The sequence below is a fragment of the Malus sylvestris genome, chromosome 17, assembly GCF_916048215.2.
Source record: "Malus sylvestris chromosome 17, drMalSylv7.2, whole genome shotgun sequence".
Taxonomy (NCBI): domain Eukaryota; kingdom Viridiplantae; phylum Streptophyta; class Magnoliopsida; order Rosales; family Rosaceae; genus Malus; species Malus sylvestris.
This window is the reverse complement of record NC_062276.1, coordinates 27,571,977-27,594,432: the sequence shown is the minus strand read 5'-3', so window position 1 is coordinate 27,594,432 and position 22,456 is coordinate 27,571,977. Positions and strand designations below refer to the sequence as shown.

The following is a 22,456-nucleotide window of genomic DNA, read 5'->3' as shown; positions in this document are numbered from 1 at the left end:
AAAGCCACAGCTTCCAGTTCAGAGCTTGATCAAGTGTTTCTGAATTGTGGGCTCGTGCAACGGATTACTTATCCTTTATGATGATTACCATGCAAAAACCTAATAGCTGACACTTATCAAGTACTCAGTAAATGGGTTAGTTGTTGAATTAGTTGGAAGTGTTGTGAGAAGAATAGGTAATTAAGGGGTATTTTTGTAATAATAAAGAAGGTTGAAATACTATATAGTCTGAAATGTAATGCTTTAGCACTTACTTACTTTCCCTTGTAAAAACAATATAGTTGAAAGATATTAATTCTTTCTTTCTTTCTTTCTTTCTTTCTTTCTCTCTTTCTTTCTTTCTTTCTTTCTTTCTTTCTTTTTCTCTCTCTCTCTCTCTCTCTCTCTCTCTCTGCTTTCCCTCTCATTCCATTAGCCTTCATCTCTGTTATCTACTCATTATTCTGAGAGATTTAATATGGTATCATTGCCGGAATTTGGCTTGTTGCTGTAATTGGTCCTGAAGATTCTTCCGCTGCATTCGTGAAATCATCGGCGTCTTCGTCAAACGATTTATGGGTTGAGTTCTATTCTACTGAGGTCTGCAATGAGTTGTTGATGCATCTGGGTTTTTCAGATGATATCCAATTTGTTTTTATCGATTGAAATTCTGGTGAAATCATGTGATAAATGTATGAATGATTAATTTCTTGGCGAAGTATGCTATGTTTGGGATGATTATGTTTGTGCTGAAGATTGGGGATTTTGTTTTCTCTTACTAGATGCAATTTTTTGTTCTCGATACCTATTAAGTTCATATGATTGTTGCTTATTGTGTGCTCCAAAAAGTATCAGTCTTTCTTGGTAGAAATTGGGTGATTTCAAGAAAGTATCAGTTTTTCTTAGTAAAAATTGGGTGATTTCAAGAAAGTGTTAGTCTTTCTTGATTACAAAAAAAGTATCAGTCTTTCTTGGTTTTTCAGCTGTGTGGATTCAAAAAGTATCAGTCTTTCTTGATCAAGAAGAAAGTATCAGTCTTTCTTTCTCGCTGCTAGTTTTTTACGGAGTGTCAATCTCTTGTTGAAAGAACGTTTTATTTTGTGTAGAAAGAAGTGTGAATTTGCAACTAGGTTGTTAATCATGACTACACCAAAAGTTGATAGTCTTCTTGGTATGCTAACCATCAAACTGAAAGATGACAATTTTTTTCAATTCATGTCAGTGATTAAGGGTTACAAGCTATTTGGTCATTTCGATGGCACATATGTATGTCCACCTAAATTTGTCATTCATACATATTTAGGTGTGACTAAGGAAGTTACACAGGCCTTTATAGACTGGGAATCAACTAATATGGCCTTACTTACTCTTCTAGATACTCTATCTGATGAAGCCATGGAATATGTGCTTGGTTGTAAGACTGCTGTTGATGCTTGGAATAATCTGGTTGATAAATTTGCCTATGTGTCTAAGTAAAGGGAATAACCTGAAAACTAAATTGCATACTATTAAAAAAGGAGTCGACTCAATTGATAAGTTCTTGCTAAGGTTGAAAAACATTAGAGATCAGCTTAATGCCGCAGGGGAATTCATTTCAGATAATGATGTTATTATTGCTGGATTAGCTGATTTACCTAATAAGTATGCTATTATTTGAACAATTATTTTAGCAAGGGAATCTTCCATTTCACTGAAAGAATTTTGTACTCAATTGCTTGGTGCTGAAAAAGAGATTGAAGGAGATACTAGTTTGTTGCCTCAGAATCTGTCTGCTTTGTATATGAATGGTTCTGATTCTAGCTCTAATTCTGGAACGTATAGTTCATCTGTTTGTGGTTCTACTTCAAATCCTCATAATCACAGCCATATTCCAGCTACAACAACATGTGTTATCACTCAAGTTCCATACTTGGCTCCACACCAACCATAATTTCTTATATCACCTCAGTTTTATCTTATGCCTCAACAACCAGCACCATTCTATCAATCACCAGTTGGTTATGGTTTTGCTGGTAACATGGGTGGTTTTTCATCATCTAGTTCTAATTCTCAATAGTCTAAAATGAATACAATTCAGTATGGTCATAGGAACTTTAATGGGTCAAAAGGGCAGAGTAATTACAAAAACAATGGTGGATATAAGGGCAAGAATTTCAGGCAAAATGGTAACTCTAGCTGGTATAGAAACACAGATACAAGAACTAATGTTGTCATTGAGTGTCAAATTTGCAATAAGAAAGGGCACACTGCTGCAAATTGCTATCACAGGAATAATAATAATCATTCTACAACTGGATTTCTAGTTGAATGTCAAATTTGTGGTAAAATGGGTCACTCGGCTCTTGAGTGTTTTCACAGAGGGAACTATGTCTTTCAAGGAAATCCTCCACCACCATCTTTTAATGCCATGAATGCTCAACAGACACCTCAATATGTACCTGCAGATTCTTGGATTGTGTGATTCTGGGGCTTCTCATCATATGACAACAGATATGACTGGGTTATCACAAGTTATGCCATTTGAAGGATCTGAGAAGATTACAATTGGTAATGGTACTAATTTGCCTATTCAGAATGTTGGTACCACTACTATAAAGACTGATACTTACTCTCTTGTTCTTAAACATGTTTTTTATGTTCCTCAGATTGCTAGAAGTCTCATATCTGTAAAATAACTTTGTGTTGATAACAAGTCTTGGTTTATATGTGATGAAACTAACTTTTATGTGCAGGACAAGAGGACAAATGAGACACTGTACCAAGGAAAGAGTAGGCCAATAGAGTTGTTTCATATTCCAGTTTTTCAAAAGCACAAGGGTTTCTAGTTTTTCAAAAGCACAATTGGTTGGTCAAGTAGTGAAGTCTCAGCTTTGGCACCAGAGGTTGGGTCATCATACCAATGACATATTGGCTTTTATGTTACAACAATCTAAGATTCCAACTAGAATAGATCATAATCATAGTATTTGTGTATCTTGTATTCAGGGAAAGATGTCAAAATTACCTTTTCCATCTAGAATTGAGCAATGTACCTCACCATTTGAAAAAATTCATAGTGATGTGTGGGGTCCTTCACCTGTAAAGTCTCTAGATGGTTACATATATTATGTACTGTTTGTTGATGAATATACAAGATATGTTTGGACATTTCCATTAGTTAATAAATCAGACTTGTTCTCTGTGTTTGTGAAATTTTATGCATTTATATTAAATCAGTTTGAAGTATCTATTAAATGCTTGCAAACTGATGAAGGAGGAAAGTACACTAGTTATTAGTTCAAAGAATTTCTTGCTGTAAAATGTGTAATGCATATGTTGTCATGTCCCTACACACCTCAGCAAAATGGGATTGCTAAGAGGAAACACAAACATGTTATAAAGACTGGAATTACTTTGCTTACACAAGCTGGGTTGTCATCTGAGTTCTGGTACTTTGCATGTACTCATTCAATTTTTCTTATCAATAGAATGCCTTGTAAGACACTAAGTATGACATCTTCATATTATATGCTGTATAAGAAACATCCTGACATACAAGGGTTGAAATTTTTTGGCAGTGCATTTTATCCATGGTTTAGGCTTTATACTGCAAACAAGCTTCAACCTAGATCTGTGATGTGTGTTTTCTTGGGATACTCAGTAGGATACAAGGGTGTTATATGCTTTTATTTACAGACTAGAAAATGCATAATTTCAAGGCTTGTATTTCATGATGAGAGTATTTTTGATATGTTGAGACTTGTCATAATGTGGTGCTGAGATTTGTCAATTGCTTTACTACTATTGGAAGAGGAAAATAATGATCCGACTTTACATAATGTGTTTTGTTTCAATGGTTTGCTTGGTTTTAGTTCTTTCTTGCTCTTCCTGTTGCCTGCAAATTTTCCTCCCCTCCCCTGCAATTTTCCTGATCTCATCCTCTATTCTCTCCTTTTGCCTTTGATTTCACCTTTTTGAGACTTAAAACCCCATCCCCCGTTTCTTCCATAATCTTTTACTCATCCACCCTCTTTGACCCATACCCCCTCTTTGATCTTTACCCCTCCACCATCTGCATCTTTTGGTTCCGCCACCTCTATCCTCAATTTCGGTCGGTTTCCGCCTCCATTTAGTGCTCTTTGTCGCGCATCTTTGGCAGGGTGTGTAGAGCTTTAACTCGGATGCTTGCACCACCACCCTTGTTTACCATTATTGGTCCTGTTTGTTGTTCACCCTTGTTGGTGATGTTGCTCGTGGGTTCTCCCTGCGTGCTTCCTTGTTCTCAAGGCATCGGTTCTTGCTGGTTCTTTAAGGATGTTGCGGCATCTTGCTTCACCAATTCTGGGGTTCTTGATGTTGTAATCTTAGATGAACATGTTGGGAGGCAGTTCGTGAAGATTGTTTGGTGGTTCTTTGGCAACGGCATGAAGACTAGTTTCCTAGGGTTTTTCTGTTTGTTTAGTTTGTGTGTGCTGGGCTCTGAGGGTGGGCTTGGGGCTTTGTCTTTTGTGTGTTTGTGGCCCATTTTTGTTTGTGCTTAACTTGTTTTGGGCTTTTGTTGTACTTGTGGTTGTGGTTAGGGGTGGGCGCGGTGCGGTTCGGTGCGGTTTCGAGTGAAACCACAACCGAAATCGAAACTTTTTGCGGTGCGGTGTGGTGCGGTTTTGAAGCCAAAACCGAAATGAAACCAAACCGTTTGGTTCGGTTCGGTGTGGTTTCAAACGGTTTCGGTTTGGTTTTTGAGGAAAAAACGTACAATTTAAAATATACACATATTTATGCATAAGAAGATCTTATTTTCCTTATATATTAATTAATGAATATGCAGCAAAATTGCAACAAAAACAGCAACAATGCAGTAAAAAACAGTGACAAAACTGCAAAAAAAATGCAGCAAAAAACAGCACCAAAACTGCATAAAAACGCAGTAAAACAACAGAAAAACAGCACCAAAACTGCAACAAAAAACTCAGCAAAGCTGCACCAAATCTGCACCAAACATGCAGCAAAAAACTGCATCAAAACTGCAGAAAATCTGCACCAAAACTGGAGCAAAAAATTGCAACAAAACTGCACCAAAAAGGAGTTTTAAGAAGATGAGTTAAGGAGATGTGTTTCAACCTTCAAGAGTCGAAGTGCAAAACTAGATGATAATGATAGTCTAGTAACCTAGTTGAACTAATTAAAAATTTAAAATATAACATTTATTTATTAATTTTATTATATGGTGCGGTTTCGGTTTCGGTGCGGTTTTGAAAACCCAAAACCGAAACCAAACCGTTTTCTTTGCCACGGTTCGGTTTCGAAACCGAACCCGTTTCAAAACCGCAAAACCAAACCGTTCGATGCGGTTTGATTCGATTCGTGTTTCGGTTTCGGTTTTCGGTTCCAAGTGCCCACCCCTAGTTGTGGTAATGAATTTTAGCCTGTCCAAAATATATATATATATATATATATATATAATTTTTTTTTGCCTCATTGAGTTTACATACAAAATTGGTGATTGATTGATCAATCAGTAATACGTATGTAGACAATGTTACAAATCACATATACATATTGGCAAAAACTGCAATGGGTAAACGTAAAAGTTGATTTTTTATGTATTTAAATAGAGAAAGGTTATTTGAGATTAGTTTTTATGTAATGGTTACGTGAAAGACATTTACCCTTTTCTCAAGAGGTGAGGACCATTATACCCAAAAAAAACCCATCCGTCCCTTCTCTACCAACCTATTTTTTTTGGTAGTATTTTTTTTTTCAAATGTTTAAACAGAATTTGGTCCAAACATAGTGTTTTATTTTTCCTTCTATGTGCTCATACGTCACAGATTGATTGTAACAATTTTAAATTAAGTACATGTTGTGGGCTTGAATGGGGTTTTAGATATTTTACATATGAATTTGGAAAAAAATTGATGTCCGATATACGGTGCAGTTAACACCGCTAAATTATTACTACTTTGTTTTTTAGTTGAACAAACGATATAATTTGTACTAAAGGTAAAAAATGTACCGAACCTCAATTCCCATTTAACGAGAATAATGGAACCATGACACTCTTTGTTCCAAGTGGAATACTCGAGGTGCTTGAAGTGCTGCGGAAGCACGCATACTCCACCCTTTGCAGACAGTGGAGACCAATCAATTGAGAAATCAGAACCGAATAATCTCTGGGGCGGCGGCGAATCGACTGACAGACAGTTGCGATTAGCGCAATGGCGGTGACAGAAGGTGATGTTCATAGACAAGAAGAGTACTTTGACGTCCTCACCAAAACCGGTCAGAAGACCGGCATTTCCAAGCCCAGGCAAGCAGAGCTAGTATTTTTTTTAATTGATTTAATTATTTTCTTTTAATTTCTGGAAAAAAAAACGGAATATATTGTGGAAGGAAATGAAATGGATTAAGCAAAGTAAGTGAATCAATTACAATTATCAAGTAAATTGAGCTACTCAATTGACCAATTTCGATAAACTCCAACCCAATACTTTTCTGTTTTATTAATGTGTATGTATGTCAATGTTGTGTTTCTGATTTTTAAGAAATTTGTGCTGATAACCCATTAGTTCTGAATCTTTAGATTCAACTGTATGTATATGTTTTGTGGTATAATGAATGTTATTGATGCTCATGTAGGGGAGATGTTCATCGAGACGGGGATTACCATCGAGCTGTTCATGTGTGGATTTTTGCTGAGAGTACACAAGAGCTGCTTATCCAAAAGCGTTCCGACTGCAAGGATTCGTGGGCGGGACGGTGGGATATCTCAAGTGCTGGACACATATCCGCTGGTGATTCGTCACTTATAACAGCTCGGTACAAAGTTTCATTGCCCCTACCTGTAACATAGTTATGGCTTGTACTTACACCCGTTGCTATCTATGAACTTTTGTTTGATAATATATTTGCATTATTAAAGGTGCATGTACAACCGAATAGTTTTTTTTAGTTGTTTTTTTTTGGGTTAAAACTTGGAGATTTCTGAATGGTGGTCACTAAAACACTAAAACACAATAATGTATGTTTCAGGAGGGAGCTTCAAGAAGAGCTGGGTATAGTACTTCCAAAGGATGCATTTGAAATGCTATTCGTTTATCTTGGAGAGTGGTTAGTAGGTCAATTCCTTTATTCTGTTGTTGGATATATATATTTCTTTATCTAACATATTTTATCATAAACTAGTTTTTCTTTAGAATATTGCTTTTACTTGTTACTAGGTCTGCACGTTTAATTTTTTCCATTTTGTTTTAAGTTGGAATCTGATGTGCGTAGCTAGACACCTTCATTGTTATTGTAATCAAGAATTAGTTCTGGAAGGTGACGTGTTATACTTGTGAAGTTGTTGGAGTTGTGGAGGTCTCAAGCAGTTTAATGTATCTCGTAGGATTCCAGTTTTGTTCCAGCCAGAATCAGTGAATATCTCTGTCCATAGGACCATAGGCCAACTGTTTTGAGTGTTTAAAGGTGGATGATAGAAAAGCAGATATGAAAATCAATCTATTTACAACAAAATGTGGACTGAGTGGTTAGATCCATGAAGCAGGCTTAGGTGGTTGGGCATACACAACATAGGCCACTAGATGCATATATAAATTTAGAGTAAATTATAGTTATGGTCCCTTAACTTTAACTCAATTGGAGCAATGATCCCTCAACTAAAAATTCATTACCATTGGTCCCTTAACTCATCAAAACGTGCAGCTATGGTCCCTCAACTAAAAATCCATTACCATCGGTCCCTCAACTTTAATTCAACTGGAGAAATGGTCCCTTAACTTTAACCTAATTATAGCAATGGTCATTCCAACATAACTCGTTTTGACAAAATTTTTGACGTAGTTGACGAAAAGGACCACAATTACACACTTCGATGAGTTGAGGGACCCTAATTGTATAAATGGTCATTCCAACATATTTATGTTGACAAAATTTTGATGAAATTGATGAAAATGACTATAGCTACACATTTTGATAAGTTGAGGGACCAATGGTAATGGATTTTTAGTTGAGGGACTTTTGCTCTAATTTGATTAAAGTTGAGGATCATTGCTACAATTTACTCATAAATTTATATCTAAAAAAGACATATTAAAGTAAAGGTATAAATAAGAGAAGCCGGACAAAATTGACAGGAGCCAGAAGTGTCACAAAAGTATATATGGAAATCAAATTGATAGAAGACATTGTATATTAGTATGTTAACTTACGTTGTGTTACATTTTGAATGCAGTGTGACAAATGATGGAAAATTCATTAACAATGAATTCGATGATGTATATTTGGTAACAACTGTGAATCCAATCCCTCTCGAAGCATTTACTCTTCAGGTGAGAAGAAGATCTGTCAGTTACATTCTCTTTAAGTCAGGAAGTATGGCCATAAGAATTATTGATCATTCTTAGAAATAGTTCAAAGACTACGGGTGAAAAGTAGTAAACTATGATGATGATGTTTTGATATTTGTTGCTATGTGCCTATGTAGCCATAGAAATTTTCACGAGTATCTGAACAATTTGCATTTCCGTTTAATGACAGGAAACGGAAGTCTCTGCTGTTAAATATATTTTTTATGAGGACTATAGAAACTTACTTGATAAAGAAGACCCTGATTGCGTCCCCTATGACATAAATGGGCAATATGGTCAGCTTTTTGACATAATTGCACGGAGGTATGCTGTTAAATTTTTTTTTATTGATTTCTTATCAGTGAGATGGAATGATCCATCCAATGGCTAGCCTATATAAAGGTTCTTCCTTTAAGAATTAAGCCGGTCAAGGAACAAATTTACTTGTGTGTAGCGAGTCTTGATGCATGTAAGGCTGGATTAGTTGCATCTCCAATAAATTTTCATTTTTGAACTTTTTTTTTATTTTTTTATTTATTTTTTTACTTTAAAAATTTGAAAGTCAAGATCTAGCTTTTTCTTTGGACAAAAAGGATGCAAATAATTTATATTGATTTTTTTTCTTTTTATTGTTCCTCACCAGCTTCATAAATGAATGTTTTTGTGCTGCCATGGCAATACAATTTTATTCTATGCTTTGGTTGGCAGGAAAAATCTTAATAGTAGATCAGTATGTTCATAAATGTGAAATCAGAAAGACATGCCATATCTCCCCATCAAGTTCAAATTTCTTGGATATTCACTACTTTCTTATGTCTGTTATTTCATATTAAATTTAATAAAGGTACAAGGAGAACACTATAGGTCGAAGTTTAACACTACAAAAGCAACTCCAACGTTATGCTCCTGTTTCCCTCAGTGCGGAGGTTAGTTCCCTTTAGTCAATTCTTGCATCTATTATTCGTTTTGTAAATTATTTCTTTAGTTTATTTCTTTTTCTTCTCTATTTCATTTGATTTAGACTATTCTGTCATGGTGCAATGATTATAAGTTTTTGTCTGGAGTTGGAAAGGCAAAATGATCATAAGTTTTTGCTTCATCCTGAGTTTCCAAGAAGCTTCATCTTTTGTTTTAGTGATTGGGATTAATTTGCTTACGCCAAAATCTGCATTTGACTTTTTTGGTTGCACCGTGTCTGGGTGATGTGAAATATGAATTCTATAGGTATTATTTCATGTGCATACTGCAGAAAAGGCATGCAAGGGCTTTCAAAGGCATTGAGCTCCTTTCGTAAACCTTATGGTTGTTGAATTTGTTCATTCCATCCAATATTCTGGGGATACAAATGATTTCTTGGCGAGTATTTATAGGCTGCATACTATTCTTTCCACTTTCTGTAATTTGTACAACCAGTACATGCAAACTGTGCAAACCAATTTTAAAGTTGAGTAAAAGTACAAGAAGCTTTCTTGTCTAAAAGGTGAACACTGAACAGTATTATTACAGATATTTAAGCAAATGGTGTAATTTGTTTTGTTGTATTTCTATTTAAACTTTGTGTCCAGAATATAGGATATTATACACTTTTGATGTTGAAGTTCCTTTCCCCCACTTTCCCATATTTTGTAATTTGTTGGTGTCCTTCCGTCTTCTTTTAGTTGGTTGGGTCCTTGAAGTTAAGTTCAGCGTATTTTGTTGCTTTGTTGCAGTTAACAGGTCTTACAGAGGTAGACAGGGAGGCCCTGGTGTTACTAATTAAGGCTGCAGCAATTATAGATCAAATCTTTTACCTTCAGGTTGTATAGACTCGTACAGAAATACATGCATTGTTAAATAACTAAGCAGACACTCCAATCTGTGTATTTGTGCTTTTAGGCTATTCTGAATCTCTGATGCATAATGATCATTGATATGCATGAAAACCATGATGTGTGATGCAGTTTCATGGTACATCTGACTATCATCAGTCGTGTGCATCTGCACACTCATATGTTGGAACATATTTTGCACTATAATTTGCTATTTTCACACGAAAGTAAAAATGCACTAAATGAGCCAGGCTGTATGAAATATCTTGTAATTTTCATGTGTTGCAGCTAGTTTGTCACACACATTTTTTTCGTTTCCTATTTTTTTAGTCCTTAAACAATGTTGAACTGACCATTTCTGATTTTTTCCACTCCATTTTTCTAAATTTACCTTTAGGTTTGGTGCTGTAATCCAGTTCTAAGGGATTGGTTGAAGAAGCATGCGGATGCATCACAGTTAGACAAGTTGAAATGGATGTACTATGTTATTGATAAGAGTCCATGGTATGTATTTTTTTAACTCAGTGCTCTTTCAGGTGTATGCACAGGCCATTTTTACGTACATATATACCATGTTGTGTGTGTCTTTGGTGTGGGTATGCTTGTGTAATTCTAATTTGGGAAGTTACTACTTGAGTAAATGTCCACAAATGGGCTTTGGGCTTTGGTACAATTGATTCAGTGGAAAAATTCTCCAGGGTTAAATTTTCTGGTTATGTGAAAAATTGGGTTGCTTTACTTTCATTTTGTACTGAATGTGGCTTGCTTGTTAAAACTAAATTTTGAAATTTCTCCTTTAGTGTGATGTGATTCATCTTGGCAGAAACGAAGTTGTGTACTGAATGTGGCTTGCTTGTTTAGTTTTCTTTGTTTTGAATGGATGGACTTCTTGTTCACCCCCTTTTTTCTTTGCTTCTCCCTCTGTAAAATCCCTGTTTCCTTTTAACAATGAAAATAAAAATATTAAGTTCATTTTCTATGAACAGGTCATCCCTTGATGAAAATGAGGCATTTTTGACAACTGCAGATTCGGCTATAAAGTTGCTTCCTGATGCAACAAAGCAGGTTACTGGGTGGAAGGGACTTGAATACAAAGCAGCGTTTCCTATGCTGAAACCTCCTGGTGCAAACTTGTATCCGCCAGACATGGACAAAGTGGTATATTGAATGAGCTCATTGTATTATAAGAAAGATTTTTTACGTTTGTGAAGACAAAAGAGTTTCTTTCGGTGTAGGAATTTGAATTGTGGAAGAAAAGTCTAACAGAGGACCAAAAACAAGCCGCAACAAGCTTTTTCACAGTTATTAAAAGACAAAGCGAATTAAGTCTGGATTCATCTTTGTATGGCAGTACAGATGAAAGCACAAGTCATTCAGTGACATCCACTCATGATCTATATAGTGTTCCCTTCTCCCAAGAGTATAATGCTTTCCTCACACAAGCAGCTGAGTTATTGCATAAAGCTGGTGAATTGGCCAGTTCCCCTAGGTATGAGTTTGAAGACTTTCTTTTCTTAAGTTGTTTCATTACTGATTCTTCGGTTAAGAATTGTTTATGAAATTTTCACTGGTTCAGTGTGGGTTTAATTTACAGAGGTTTCAAGCTTTACAATGTATAAGTAAATCAGACAAGAGTCCAACAAAAATCCCTTGATATTTTACTGTGATATATGGCTTTTATGTCCCTTGATGTCAGCTATCCCTTAATATTTGGCTGTATGTATGGCTTCTTTTATGACTGGTATCCAGCGGTATATCACAATGAAATATCATGGGACAAAAACTTGCCCTCTATATGTAAAGCACAGTTCTTTCTTTTTCTTTTTATCAGTGAAACCTCTGTATTTAAACACATTAACTCATCATCCATAAGTTCTTAACGTTAAATTAGAGTGAGTTAGAGTGGGAGAGATTAAGTTTGATTCTTTGCAATTGCAATCTCCCAATTTATAGTGAATTCTGCATGTTGGCCTCTCCAGTGATGGGAGGAGGTCCACACGCGAGGGGAAATGAGAGTATGCTAAATACTGATGTTAGAAAAAATTACAACTTCAAAACTTGACAGTGGTCGTGTTAAATATTACCTTTGTACAAATATTAACTTAATCTTTTGTTCGCTCTGAAGTTTGAAGAGATTTTTTCACAGCAAGGCCGATGCTTTCCTTTCAAATGACTACTATGACTCGGACATAGCTTGGATGGAGTTGGTTAGTAGAGTATTTAATATACGATTTACAGTCATGAATTATAATTCAGTTATATGGTGTTGGTTATTCGTTCCTTCCTATAAACAATTTTTCCATGAGCTACTTTATTAATATGTCGACGTTGCTAGAGCGCAGTTTATATGGTCTTATTATTGGTCTTATAGCGTACATGAAGACGGTCATATAATTGCTTATTGTTAATTGTTTTCTATTTAATTTAACAAGAATATCTAGTTTTCTAAAGTTGCATTTCCTGGCCCAACCCGTGCCTATTCCTGTGCTGAACAATGGGGTTATATCTTGTAATAAGGAATCCCCTATTATGTTGCCTGCTGACAACCATTTTTTCAGTAATGATCACGACTTTCCTTCTTAATGTATAACCTAACAGCAATAAAATAAATTCAAAACCAGCGGCCCAGTGGAGGTACTCACAGCATATCTTGGCTTTATCCACTAGAAATACATTTTGACCCCGCACTTGCCTTCAAATATTTGACCATTCTTCCCCGCTTAAATGACCCAAAAAATTGCCAACAGACTACAACTTTACAAAACTTCCCACCACGATAAGCAGAGTGTTTCTAACTAAATAGTTATACACAAGAGTGGGTGAACTGTGACGTCACCAAACTCAACCATGTTTCTCGGAACAACCTGTACCATAGTCTCAAGAAGATGAGACAGTGAAAGCATGGAAGCTTTCTTGTTTTCCTCTTGTTATTTGCTTATTGTCTGTAAATTCTTAAGAGCATAAACTGTTGAACCAGCCTTTGTTTTTGTCTACTGTTCTGTTGTAGGACTCTAAGCTGGATGTTACTATTGGTCCATATGAAACATATGAAGATGCTCTTTTTGGATACAAGGTATTTTTTATGTGGAGCACCCTTGTGTTTTGAGCTTCTGCATTTATCACTTTGTATTTTTAAATGTGAGCAAACTGACATACTGCAATTACAATGATATTGATCTCAGATTTCTATTTTTTTTTTTTCCATATAGTTTTTTATACTATTCATTTTCTTGCAATTGGGCATTTATTTTCTAAAAGGGCATATTTGGGAATTTAAGTGATGTAGCATGGTAGTAATTGTCGACCTTTAGATGTTATTGAACTGCCTTTTATTTCAGGCTACTTTTGAGGCATTTATTGGAGTTCGGGATGACAAAGCAACTGCTCAAGTAAAGCTTTTTGGTGACAATTTGCAGGTACTGTTGTACTAACATTTTCTACCAGAGATGCAATATCTTACCAAAATAATAAAGAACCTGACAACTTTGTTATTCCTTCTAACCATCCATTATTACTATTTTTATAAGGTTTTGGAACAAAATCTGCCACTGGACAGTGTCTACAAGTCCAAAGATGTGATATCTGCTCCTATTCGAGTCATCGATCTTATTTACAATGCGGGAGTAAGTTTTGGAACTCTGGTAAATCTTTCAAGATGTTCTGATCTATGGCAACATGCAAGTTTTTCATCACAGAGGCACAATGACTGGGATTATGGTTTTCCCTGCTTCTAACCCTATACTGTTGAGCCAAATAGTCAATGAAAAAGTGTTTGGAGGGTAGAAAATGAAAATATATACGTGTCATATTTAGTTTTGAGTTTCACATAAATCTACCAATCACAAGTAAAGTTAGTAGTGGCTCGGGTTTTAATAAAATAGTTTTCTTCTTAGTTGTAAAGTCAGTCCATGGAGGTTAGAGTCTTCTTGACCTGTGTTTAATAATATATTATATATATGCAAATTGATCTGGTTGGTGAAGTGACATTGACAACTTCAAAATTTACCCCAGGATGTCAAGGGTCCTCAAACTGTTGCTTTTAATCTACCAAATGATGAGCGTATTGTAAAAGATCGAGGAACATCAATGGTCATGCTTAAGAATATCTCAGAGGCCAAGTAAAAATTTCCTTCCCTCAGATGAGTATCCATTATTGATTTTCCAAATTTTGATCTGTTGTGTTGGAATGGTAATGTCAGAACTACCCATGCTAAATCAGGTTCAAGCACATTCTTCTGCCTATAGCCGATGTTTGTATTACAAAGGAACAACAGGAACTTGTAGATTTTGAATCTTTCTTCACTCACACAATTTGCCATGAGTGCTGCCATGGGATTGGACCTCATAGCATAACACTTCCAGATGGTAGAAAGTCAACAGTGAGATTGGTGAGTGACATCACTATAAATTATCTAATTTACTTGTTCACTATAATTTGGTTTGACAACCTTTGTGAATTGCATTGCTGCTAATAGTAAACCAAACAATTCTTCAAAATAAGGTTCAGTATATCTAGCAGAACAGATAGTTTAATAAACTTTTATTGTCAATTTTATAGTAATTGTTGCTGGTCAATGCACATTAAGACCTGAGGTTGATTTCCTAGCTCTACCTATGTTACGACAGAGAGACATCGAAACATAGTTGAGAATTAAAGTGTTGCAGCAAGAACACTTTGTTAAAGTCCAGTTTCCTTGCAAAACCCTTGAAATCTTGTTTCCTTGCAAAACCCTATTCGGTTGCTTAAGTTTAGTTTGCTTTTTACAGTCAACCGTGGTGGCGGAGCAGGTGATGCCCACCTTAGTTGACTTTTCGTAAAAACACGTGGTGTCTTCATATTGTCGAGGCATGGGATGGCTATGTTGTTGAGGTGTTAAGGCACTTTATGTCATCATGTATTTATGTGTGTGATGCCTAGTTGTTAAAGTGGGCAATAATATTTCTAGCCTTCTTCAAATGGAACATCTTGCATCAAAATTAGAAGTTTTGTTTCGAGTTTTTGTGAAAATGGATCCCAATCAGTGATTCTTGACATTGTTAGTATAGAAAGTCCCTATAGATGACTATTGGTCAATTTTTTTATATGACCCCAGGAACCCAGTTGCTTTTTTTTTTTTTTTTTTGATTTGGGGTTTTAGATGTCAATGAATTTCTTCAACTGATGGAGGAGTTTGTTAGTTGTGAAGCATTTTTTAGATCAGTTGTATTATTTATGTTAAAAAAAAAAATTCTCATAATTTTTACCAATTTTTGACGATTATATTCAAAGTTCTTGTGCTTCTTATTATGTTTCTAATGTCACATTAAACCGTTTAAGAAAAATCAATTAAAAAAGAAGGAAATTTCAGAAGGTTAAGTACATCAAGTGTGCACTGTTTTCTTAAAGCCAAATCTGATTTTCCCTGTGTCCCTTTCATCTCTTGATAAAGGAACTGCAAGAACTCCACTCAGCTCTGGAAGAAGCAAAAGCTGATATAGTTGGCCTTTGGGCATTGAAGTTCCTAATCCACAAGGTGAGTGGCGATTAATTTGGTTGAGATTGCTTCACTTCACTTTATCTCATTAGTGGGATAGTTTGGTTTACAATTTTTTTAATTATGTTATCATCAAGGCAAGTGGCCCTCTACCACAGTGGTGGAGAGGAGTGTTGCCCTTGCATGACGGTGTGGGTTCGAACCCCGTCGGCTCTCTAATCTAACAAATTTATTGCTTGACAAAAAAAATTATGTTATCATCAAGATGATGCTGGACCTCTTGTTGATTGAGTCTTTTTACCTTTCATTTTAGTAATTATTAATGAAAATTTTCTTTCTCATAAGAAGTTGTGTTATTTTCACTGGTACTCATAACTTCATAGTGTGGTGGCATACAAGCTGTGTTCTAGTGCTTATGCTAGTTGAAGTTCCAATTGTCTCTGTCTTGCTGGTTCCAGGACATGCTCCCAAAGAGTTTATTGAAGTCTATGTATGTTTCTTTTCTTGCTGGATGCTTCCGCTCCGTACGGTTTGGTCTTGAAGAAGCTCATGGGTAAGCTAGTAACTCACCCTCCTCTAGTCCACTTTTGTCACTTGTCAGCAAGCAAATTATACTATAGTAAGCATCTAGCATGTTTGGCCACCAAAGTATCTTATATTTTATATTTGCAGAAAAGGACAAGCGTTGCAATTTAACTGGTTGTATGAGGAAGGAGCCTTTATTTTGAATGCTGATGAAACATTTTCTGTTGACTTTACCAAGGTATTACTTCTCAAGTTCTAAATTTCCTCCTTATGCCCCCTGAGATGACACATCAAGGCCATATATATAACTACTCCTTTGTTTTGGTAAAAGGTTGAAGGTGCAGTTGAGAACCTGAGTAGGGCGATACTCACCATACAAGCAAAAGGTGACAAGGAGGCTGCAAATGTACTGCTTCAGAAATACGGCATAATGACGAACCCAATAAAAGTTGCTCTGCAGAAATTAGAGAAAATTCAGGTATGGAAGGCTACTTCGATAAGCTTGATCCAAATATGAAGAATTATGGCACTTGTATGCATATTATTAAGCTGATATTTGCAAATCACTGGCATTATTAGACAGAAATTTCTAGAAGACATTTTCCCAGTTTTCATTTGATCTAGTTGACATTTTGTGATTGTATTTATTAAGCTGCATTTTCGCATTGAGAAATATTCGGTGATTTGCATTATGTAGTTTGTTTTTGGCTCCCTTGTGTTCTTTTTAAATGTTTGGAAATCCCATATAATGGAAAATCTAAAACTGAAATCTGTAATCCAAAAAGATGCTTTAAGTTTCTGTGAATCATATGGCGACGTCATGCAGTTACTAACGTTTTCTTATTTGCATAGGTCCCCGTGGATATAGTTCCCACATTCCCGGTAATTGATAAATTATTGGAGCAAAGACAATAAATGGGTGAGTCTCATTGCCATCCTTCAAGGATGCTAGTAGATGACAACATAATTCCTGAGCTAATGACAGAATGCAATATTTGATGTCTTGATCCCATCTTATAAATTCTTCCTCTACCTGTTGAATATATCGAGTCTCAACCAATCTCTTAATTCTTGTACTGTGTGCTTGCAGATCATGAGACAGACGTGGCTTCGATGACTTTTTTATCTCGCAGTAATCTGGTTGGGTGGTGCGATAATTCTCATTGCTCTGCTCTGTCTGTGATCTCCTCTGAGTTTGGTTACTTGTGGTACATTATGGATGTAAGATGGTTAAATAGATGACAAGTCGTGTGTCGCACCAAATGGAAGATTGAGTCGAGTCTGGTATGCAATAAAGTCGAGCGACTCAAGTCATCTTCCTCGTCTGAATAATAGTGTCCTAAGCTGACATAAAACTGTGAAGCATGATTGATTGATCGCAGGATTAATCTTGCTTTTCCATATTATCCTTTGAGTCTCGTCTAGTTATGGGTGACTAATTGAGATGTTCAGTCTTGGACTCATGTTTATTTTGTTTGATTTTAATGAATTCAGACGACTGGATATGAAGGAAAATAATGTAAAAAGGAATGGGGAAAAATGAGAGGGTGTTGGTCCTTGTTCATTTTTCTTAACATGTCGAGTAACGCCACACGTGGCTGGTTATGCCTTTGACGTGTGTGTTTACCGACGCACGTGGCATCCAAGTCCAATAATACATTGTTGCGTGTAAAAAAATTCGTAGCAATGCATACTATTGGATAGGGGATGTCTTGTGACAGTGAAACTTACGTACATATGACTCCAACCAAAAATAATATTTTGAAAAGTCCAAATTAAAACTAGGAATTGACTATAATACTTGTACTTATTTTCTCCCTAATACGTAGCTTAATTGATTTTGTTCTTTAGCTGCAAAGAACTCCATTTTGCTTTCCAATTCTAGCGGCAAAAATAAAATTAATAATATCTTCTTGGATTGTCCTAATAAACTGAAGTCAATAGGTATATACTTTTGTTCTAATAAATAGGGGCTCGTATAAGAGCTCTTAAGTTCGAATTTGGTTGATAATGGGTTTGATATTAATTTATTCCCTCTACTCTCAAAGTATATGGTTGTTTAAAAAAAGTACTCTTTATTTTAGGGGTGGGCGCGGTTGTGTTGGGGTCGGTTGAGCCAAAATTGCAAATCGAAACCGATCAAGCTGAGTCTAAAACTGATTATGTTGGCTGGTTGGTTTGGATCGGTTTTCGGTTTGCAGATGACGCCGGAGTGGGGAAGAAGAGCTATCATCTGGAGAGATTCACGATGGTGGTGGAGGAAGAATGGAGGATGCGGCTGGGAGGTTGTTGTGCTAAGTTTGAGAACTAAGATTGAAAGTGAGAGAAAGAGGCCACGAGAACAAACAGCCAAAAAGTGATATCCATTAAACACCCAAAACGAGGGCACAAGAACAAGAACAAGAACAAGAACAAAAAGGCAAAAAGGCAAGAAAGTAAATAAAAGGTGATGTTGATGCAAAGTAGGCAACATAAAAGTCATTCTACATATACAGACAAAACACCACCATCACCACTAAGGTTTCTATTCTGATTAAAACAAATAAAGCCAAACAAACGGGTCGTACAGTTAACCGATATCCAAAAATTATAAGAACTGCTCGTCAAAACCAACTTCAGTCGGTGTAGTTCTTTTTATTCATCGAAAAAAAAAACCAAATCAAACCGTCGTTGTGGTTTAGTCGGGTTTTTTTTAATTGCCCAGCCTTACTTTATTTAATATCTACATTAGTTTTTCAAATTTTTATGATGTTTTTCGGCAAACAATTCGAAAATTATGGTTCCTTACACATTCTTGGGATGATGGTCACCCCCCCCCCCCCCCCCCCCAAAGCATAAAAGTGAGAAAATTTGGAATAATAAGCAAAGTGTTATAAATAGGCAAGAGTTAGAGAGATAACCTTTATTAGGGTCAGGAGCGAAGCAATTGCAAAATATTATACCAACACAAAATGATTGCAGAGGAAGTGAGGAATATTATTATTATCAGTTGTTTTTCTCTCGTAGTGTCTTGATCACCTATGTGGTGATCTATTTATAGAAGGTTTACAATGAATGAAAATTACTTCCCGTGACATAACACAACAAATTATGCCTTATTCATTACTATTCACATGTAGGCATACAATCCCACTATTTACAACACTCCCCCTTGGATGCCCACATACCAACACCAGTTGCCTCGTTAAAACCTTGCTTGGAAAAACCCAGTGGGAAAAAACCATAGCGAAGGAAAAAGAGTACAACTTTACTCGGATTGTTGATATGGTGTATTGTTGATATGGTGTTAAGTGTGCTTACATTGCCTCGTTAAAACCTTGATAGGAAAAACCCAGTAGGAAAAAATCCTAATCGAAGGAAAAAGAGTACAACATGCGTGTGTCATAGATGCTCCCTCTGAATTGTATCTCCCCTTGATTCCGCATTCTTCAAATTGGTAAGCCGATGTAATCCGATTCCCTGCACTAACTTTTGAAATGTGCACTTTGGTAAATATTTGGTGAACAAGTCTACCAGATTTTCATTGGAATGAATTTGTTTAACTTCAATAACTTTAGCCTTCTGAAGCTCATGTGCACTGAAAAACCTTGGAGATATGTGTTTAGTCTTATCCCCCTTGATGAATCCTTCATTCATTTGGGCAACACATGCTGCATTATCTTCATGGATAACAGTTGGAGTGTCTGTCTTTGAAGGTATACCACATGAATTCCGAATGTGATGGATCATTGATATTAATCAAGAACTTTCACGACTTGCTTCATACAAAGCAATTATTTCCGAGTGATTGGAAGATGTAGCGACTAATGTTTGCTTTGTTGAGCGCTATGAAATTGCAGTATCTCCATTAGTGAACACATATCCAGTTTGTGAGCGGGCTTTGTGCGGATCAAAGAGGAAACCAGCATCTGCATATCCAACAAGGATCTGGTCATTTGTGGACTTGTCTAAGTAGAAGAGACCTATGTCTGTTGTCCCACGAAGGTATCATAGAACATCTTTGACTCCCTTCCAATGACGAATTGTTGGAGCAGAGCTATACCTGGCTAACAAGTTAACTGAAAAAGCTATATCTGGTCTAGTACATTGTGCTAAATACAATAAAGCACTTATTGCGCTCAAATATGGTACTTCTGGACCAAGGACCAGTTCATCATCTTCTTTTGGATGGAATTGATCTTTCTAAATGTCTAAAGAACGAACAACCATTGGGGTGCTAAGTGGATAAGCCTTATTATCCATGCCAAATCGCTTCAGTATTTTTTCAATGTAAGCTGATTGATGGACCAAAATTCCCTTAGCACAATGCTTGATCTGTAGGCCGAGACAATATTTTGTTTTCCCAAGGTGTTTCATTTTAAATTCGCTTTTTAGATATTCAGCAGTTTTATTGAGCTTTTCAGGAGTTCCAACTAGGTTCATATCATTGACATATACTGCCACTATAGCAAATCCAGTATTTGATTTCTTAATGAACACACAAGGGCATATGACATTGTTGATATATCCTTCTTTGATCAAATACTCACTCAGACGATTATACCACATTCGTCCAGATTATTTCAGCCCATATAGTGATCGCCTTACCTCGTGGTATGTTAGTTGCTTCAGGCAACTTAAGTCATTCTGGGACTTTCATATATATGTCAGTATCTAATTCTCCATATAGATACGCGGTGATGACATCCATAAGTCGCATGTCAAGTTTTTCTGAAACCACCAAACTTATTAAGTAACAGAATGTAATTGCGTCCATTCCAGGAGCGTATGTCTCTTCATAATCAATTCCAAGTCTTTGTGAAAAACCTTGTGCAACGAGTCGTGCTTTATATCTTGCAATCTTGTTTTTCTCGTTGCGTTTCCTTATGAATATCCATTTGTAACCTACGGGGTTCACACCAGGCGGGGTTTGGACTACTGATCCAAAAACACTTCGCCTTTCCAAGGAATTTAATTCTGCTTAGATTGCATCTTTCTACTTAGGCCAATCATGTCTCTATTTGCATTCATCAACAGAGCGGGGCTCAATGTCATCGTTTAATATAATTTCAGTGGCTATTGCAAATGCAAACATGTCGTCGATGATTATTTCATTTTGATGCCACAATTCATTAGTACATGCATAATTTATGGATATTTCTTTGCTTTCATGTACTTCTGTCTCTTCAGGGACATGTGTTTCATCAAGGACATTTTCTTTTTCTGGAAGTACAGAATCATGAATTGTGAATTTATCATTCATTTTCTTTTCCTGAATGATTTCATTTGGGTTCAATTATGCCCTCATCTTTCTCTTTCGAGGGGCTGAATCTTTTGAACCTAGGGTCTACCACACTTCAGACGTGTACTAGATGAATCATTCGCTGCCATTTTATTTTGTCCAATAGGGACATCAATTCTTGCAGGTGCATTTGCAGCTGGTATATGTGACTTTGTCACTTTCGAAGCATCATTAAATGCATCTAGCATTTGATTAGCAATACCTTGAAGATGAACGATCATTTTCACTTCATTTTCACATTGAGTGCTTCGTGGATCAAAATGAGATAAGGTGGGAACAATCCATGTTAGCTCTTGCCGTTCTTCTAGACCGGTCTTTTCTCCCCCTAACGACGGGAAGACTATCTCATCAAAATGACAATCCGCAAAACAAGCTGTAAATATATCACCTGTCAAGGGTTCCAAATATCTAATGATAGATGGTGAATCAAAACCCACATAAATTCCCAATTTGCTCTGAGGTCCCATTTTAGTGCGTTGTGGTAGTGCACTAGGCACATAAATCGCACAACCAAAAACTCAAAGTGTGAAATGTTTGGCTAATGCCCAAACACGAGTTGTATTGATGAGTATTGGTGGTTGGCTATGAGTCTTAGTCGAACCAATGATGCAGCATATAAGATGGCATGTCCCCATGCAGAGACTGGCAATTTTGTTTTTATGAGTAGAGTGCGAGCTATTAATTGAAGCTGCTTGATAAATGCCTCTGCTAAACCATTTTGAGTATGGACATGAGGAACATGATGTTCAACATCAATGCCCAGCGACATGCAGTAATCATCAAAGGTTTGAGATCTAAATTCACCAGCGTTATCAAGTCGGATTGACTTAATGGGGTGATTTGGGAATAGTGCTCGCAACTTAATTATTTGAGCAAGAAGCCTTGCAAAAGCTACATTTCGAGTAGACAATAGGCAAACATGTGACCATCGGGTAGATGCATCAACCAAAACTATAAAATATCGAAATGGTCCACAAGGTGGTTGAGTAAGTCTACAAATATCCCCTTGAATTCTTTGCAAAAATGATGGGGATTCAGCATCAACCTTTAGTTGTGATGGTT

General features: G+C 36.3%; 2 protein-coding genes across 2 annotated transcripts in view; one reads left to right on the top strand and one right to left on the bottom strand.

Moving 5' to 3' along the window:
- The window catches only part of LOC126611283 (uncharacterized), a 63,011-nt gene extending 49,043 nt beyond the window's left edge, over positions 1 to 13,968 (bottom strand). The window contains exon 1 of the mRNA XM_050279497.1: positions 13,850 to 13,968. Within this exon, the coding sequence (XP_050135454.1) occupies positions 13,850 to 13,921 (72 nt within the window). The 5' untranslated portion in view covers positions 13,922 to 13,968. The remainder of the gene's footprint in view (positions 1 to 13,849) is intronic.
- Positions 5,982 to 17,616, top strand: LOC126611277 (nudix hydrolase 3-like). Its single transcript, XM_050279489.1, has 22 exons — positions 5,982 to 6,268; positions 6,598 to 6,777; positions 6,991 to 7,068; positions 8,192 to 8,288; positions 8,497 to 8,630; positions 9,151 to 9,232; positions 10,016 to 10,102; positions 10,512 to 10,618; positions 11,101 to 11,272; positions 11,350 to 11,603; positions 12,240 to 12,321; positions 13,122 to 13,187; positions 13,453 to 13,530; positions 13,642 to 13,737; positions 14,126 to 14,232; positions 14,334 to 14,502; positions 15,544 to 15,627; positions 16,047 to 16,141; positions 16,261 to 16,351; positions 16,445 to 16,591; positions 16,966 to 17,032; positions 17,204 to 17,616. The coding sequence occupies exons 1-21, from the start codon at positions 6,177 to 6,179 to the stop codon at positions 17,026 to 17,028; spliced, it is 2,361 nt and encodes a 786-aa protein (XP_050135446.1). The 5' UTR covers positions 5,982 to 6,176; the 3' UTR covers positions 17,029 to 17,032; positions 17,204 to 17,616.
- The last annotated feature ends 4,840 nt before the right edge of the window (positions 17,617 to 22,456 follow it).

Coding starts and splice junctions, on each gene's coding strand:
- LOC126611277 (XM_050279489.1), top strand. CDS start 6,177: ATGGCGGTGACAGAAGGTGATGTTCATAGACAAGAAGAGTACTTTGAC. Junction 7,069..8,191: donor TTCGTTTATCTTGGAGAGTG/GTTAGTAGGTCA, acceptor TTTTGAATGCAG/TGTGACAAATGATGGAAAAT. Junction 11,273..11,349: donor CGCCAGACATGGACAAAGTG/GTATATTGAATG, acceptor CTTTCGGTGTAG/GAATTTGAATTGTGGAAGAA.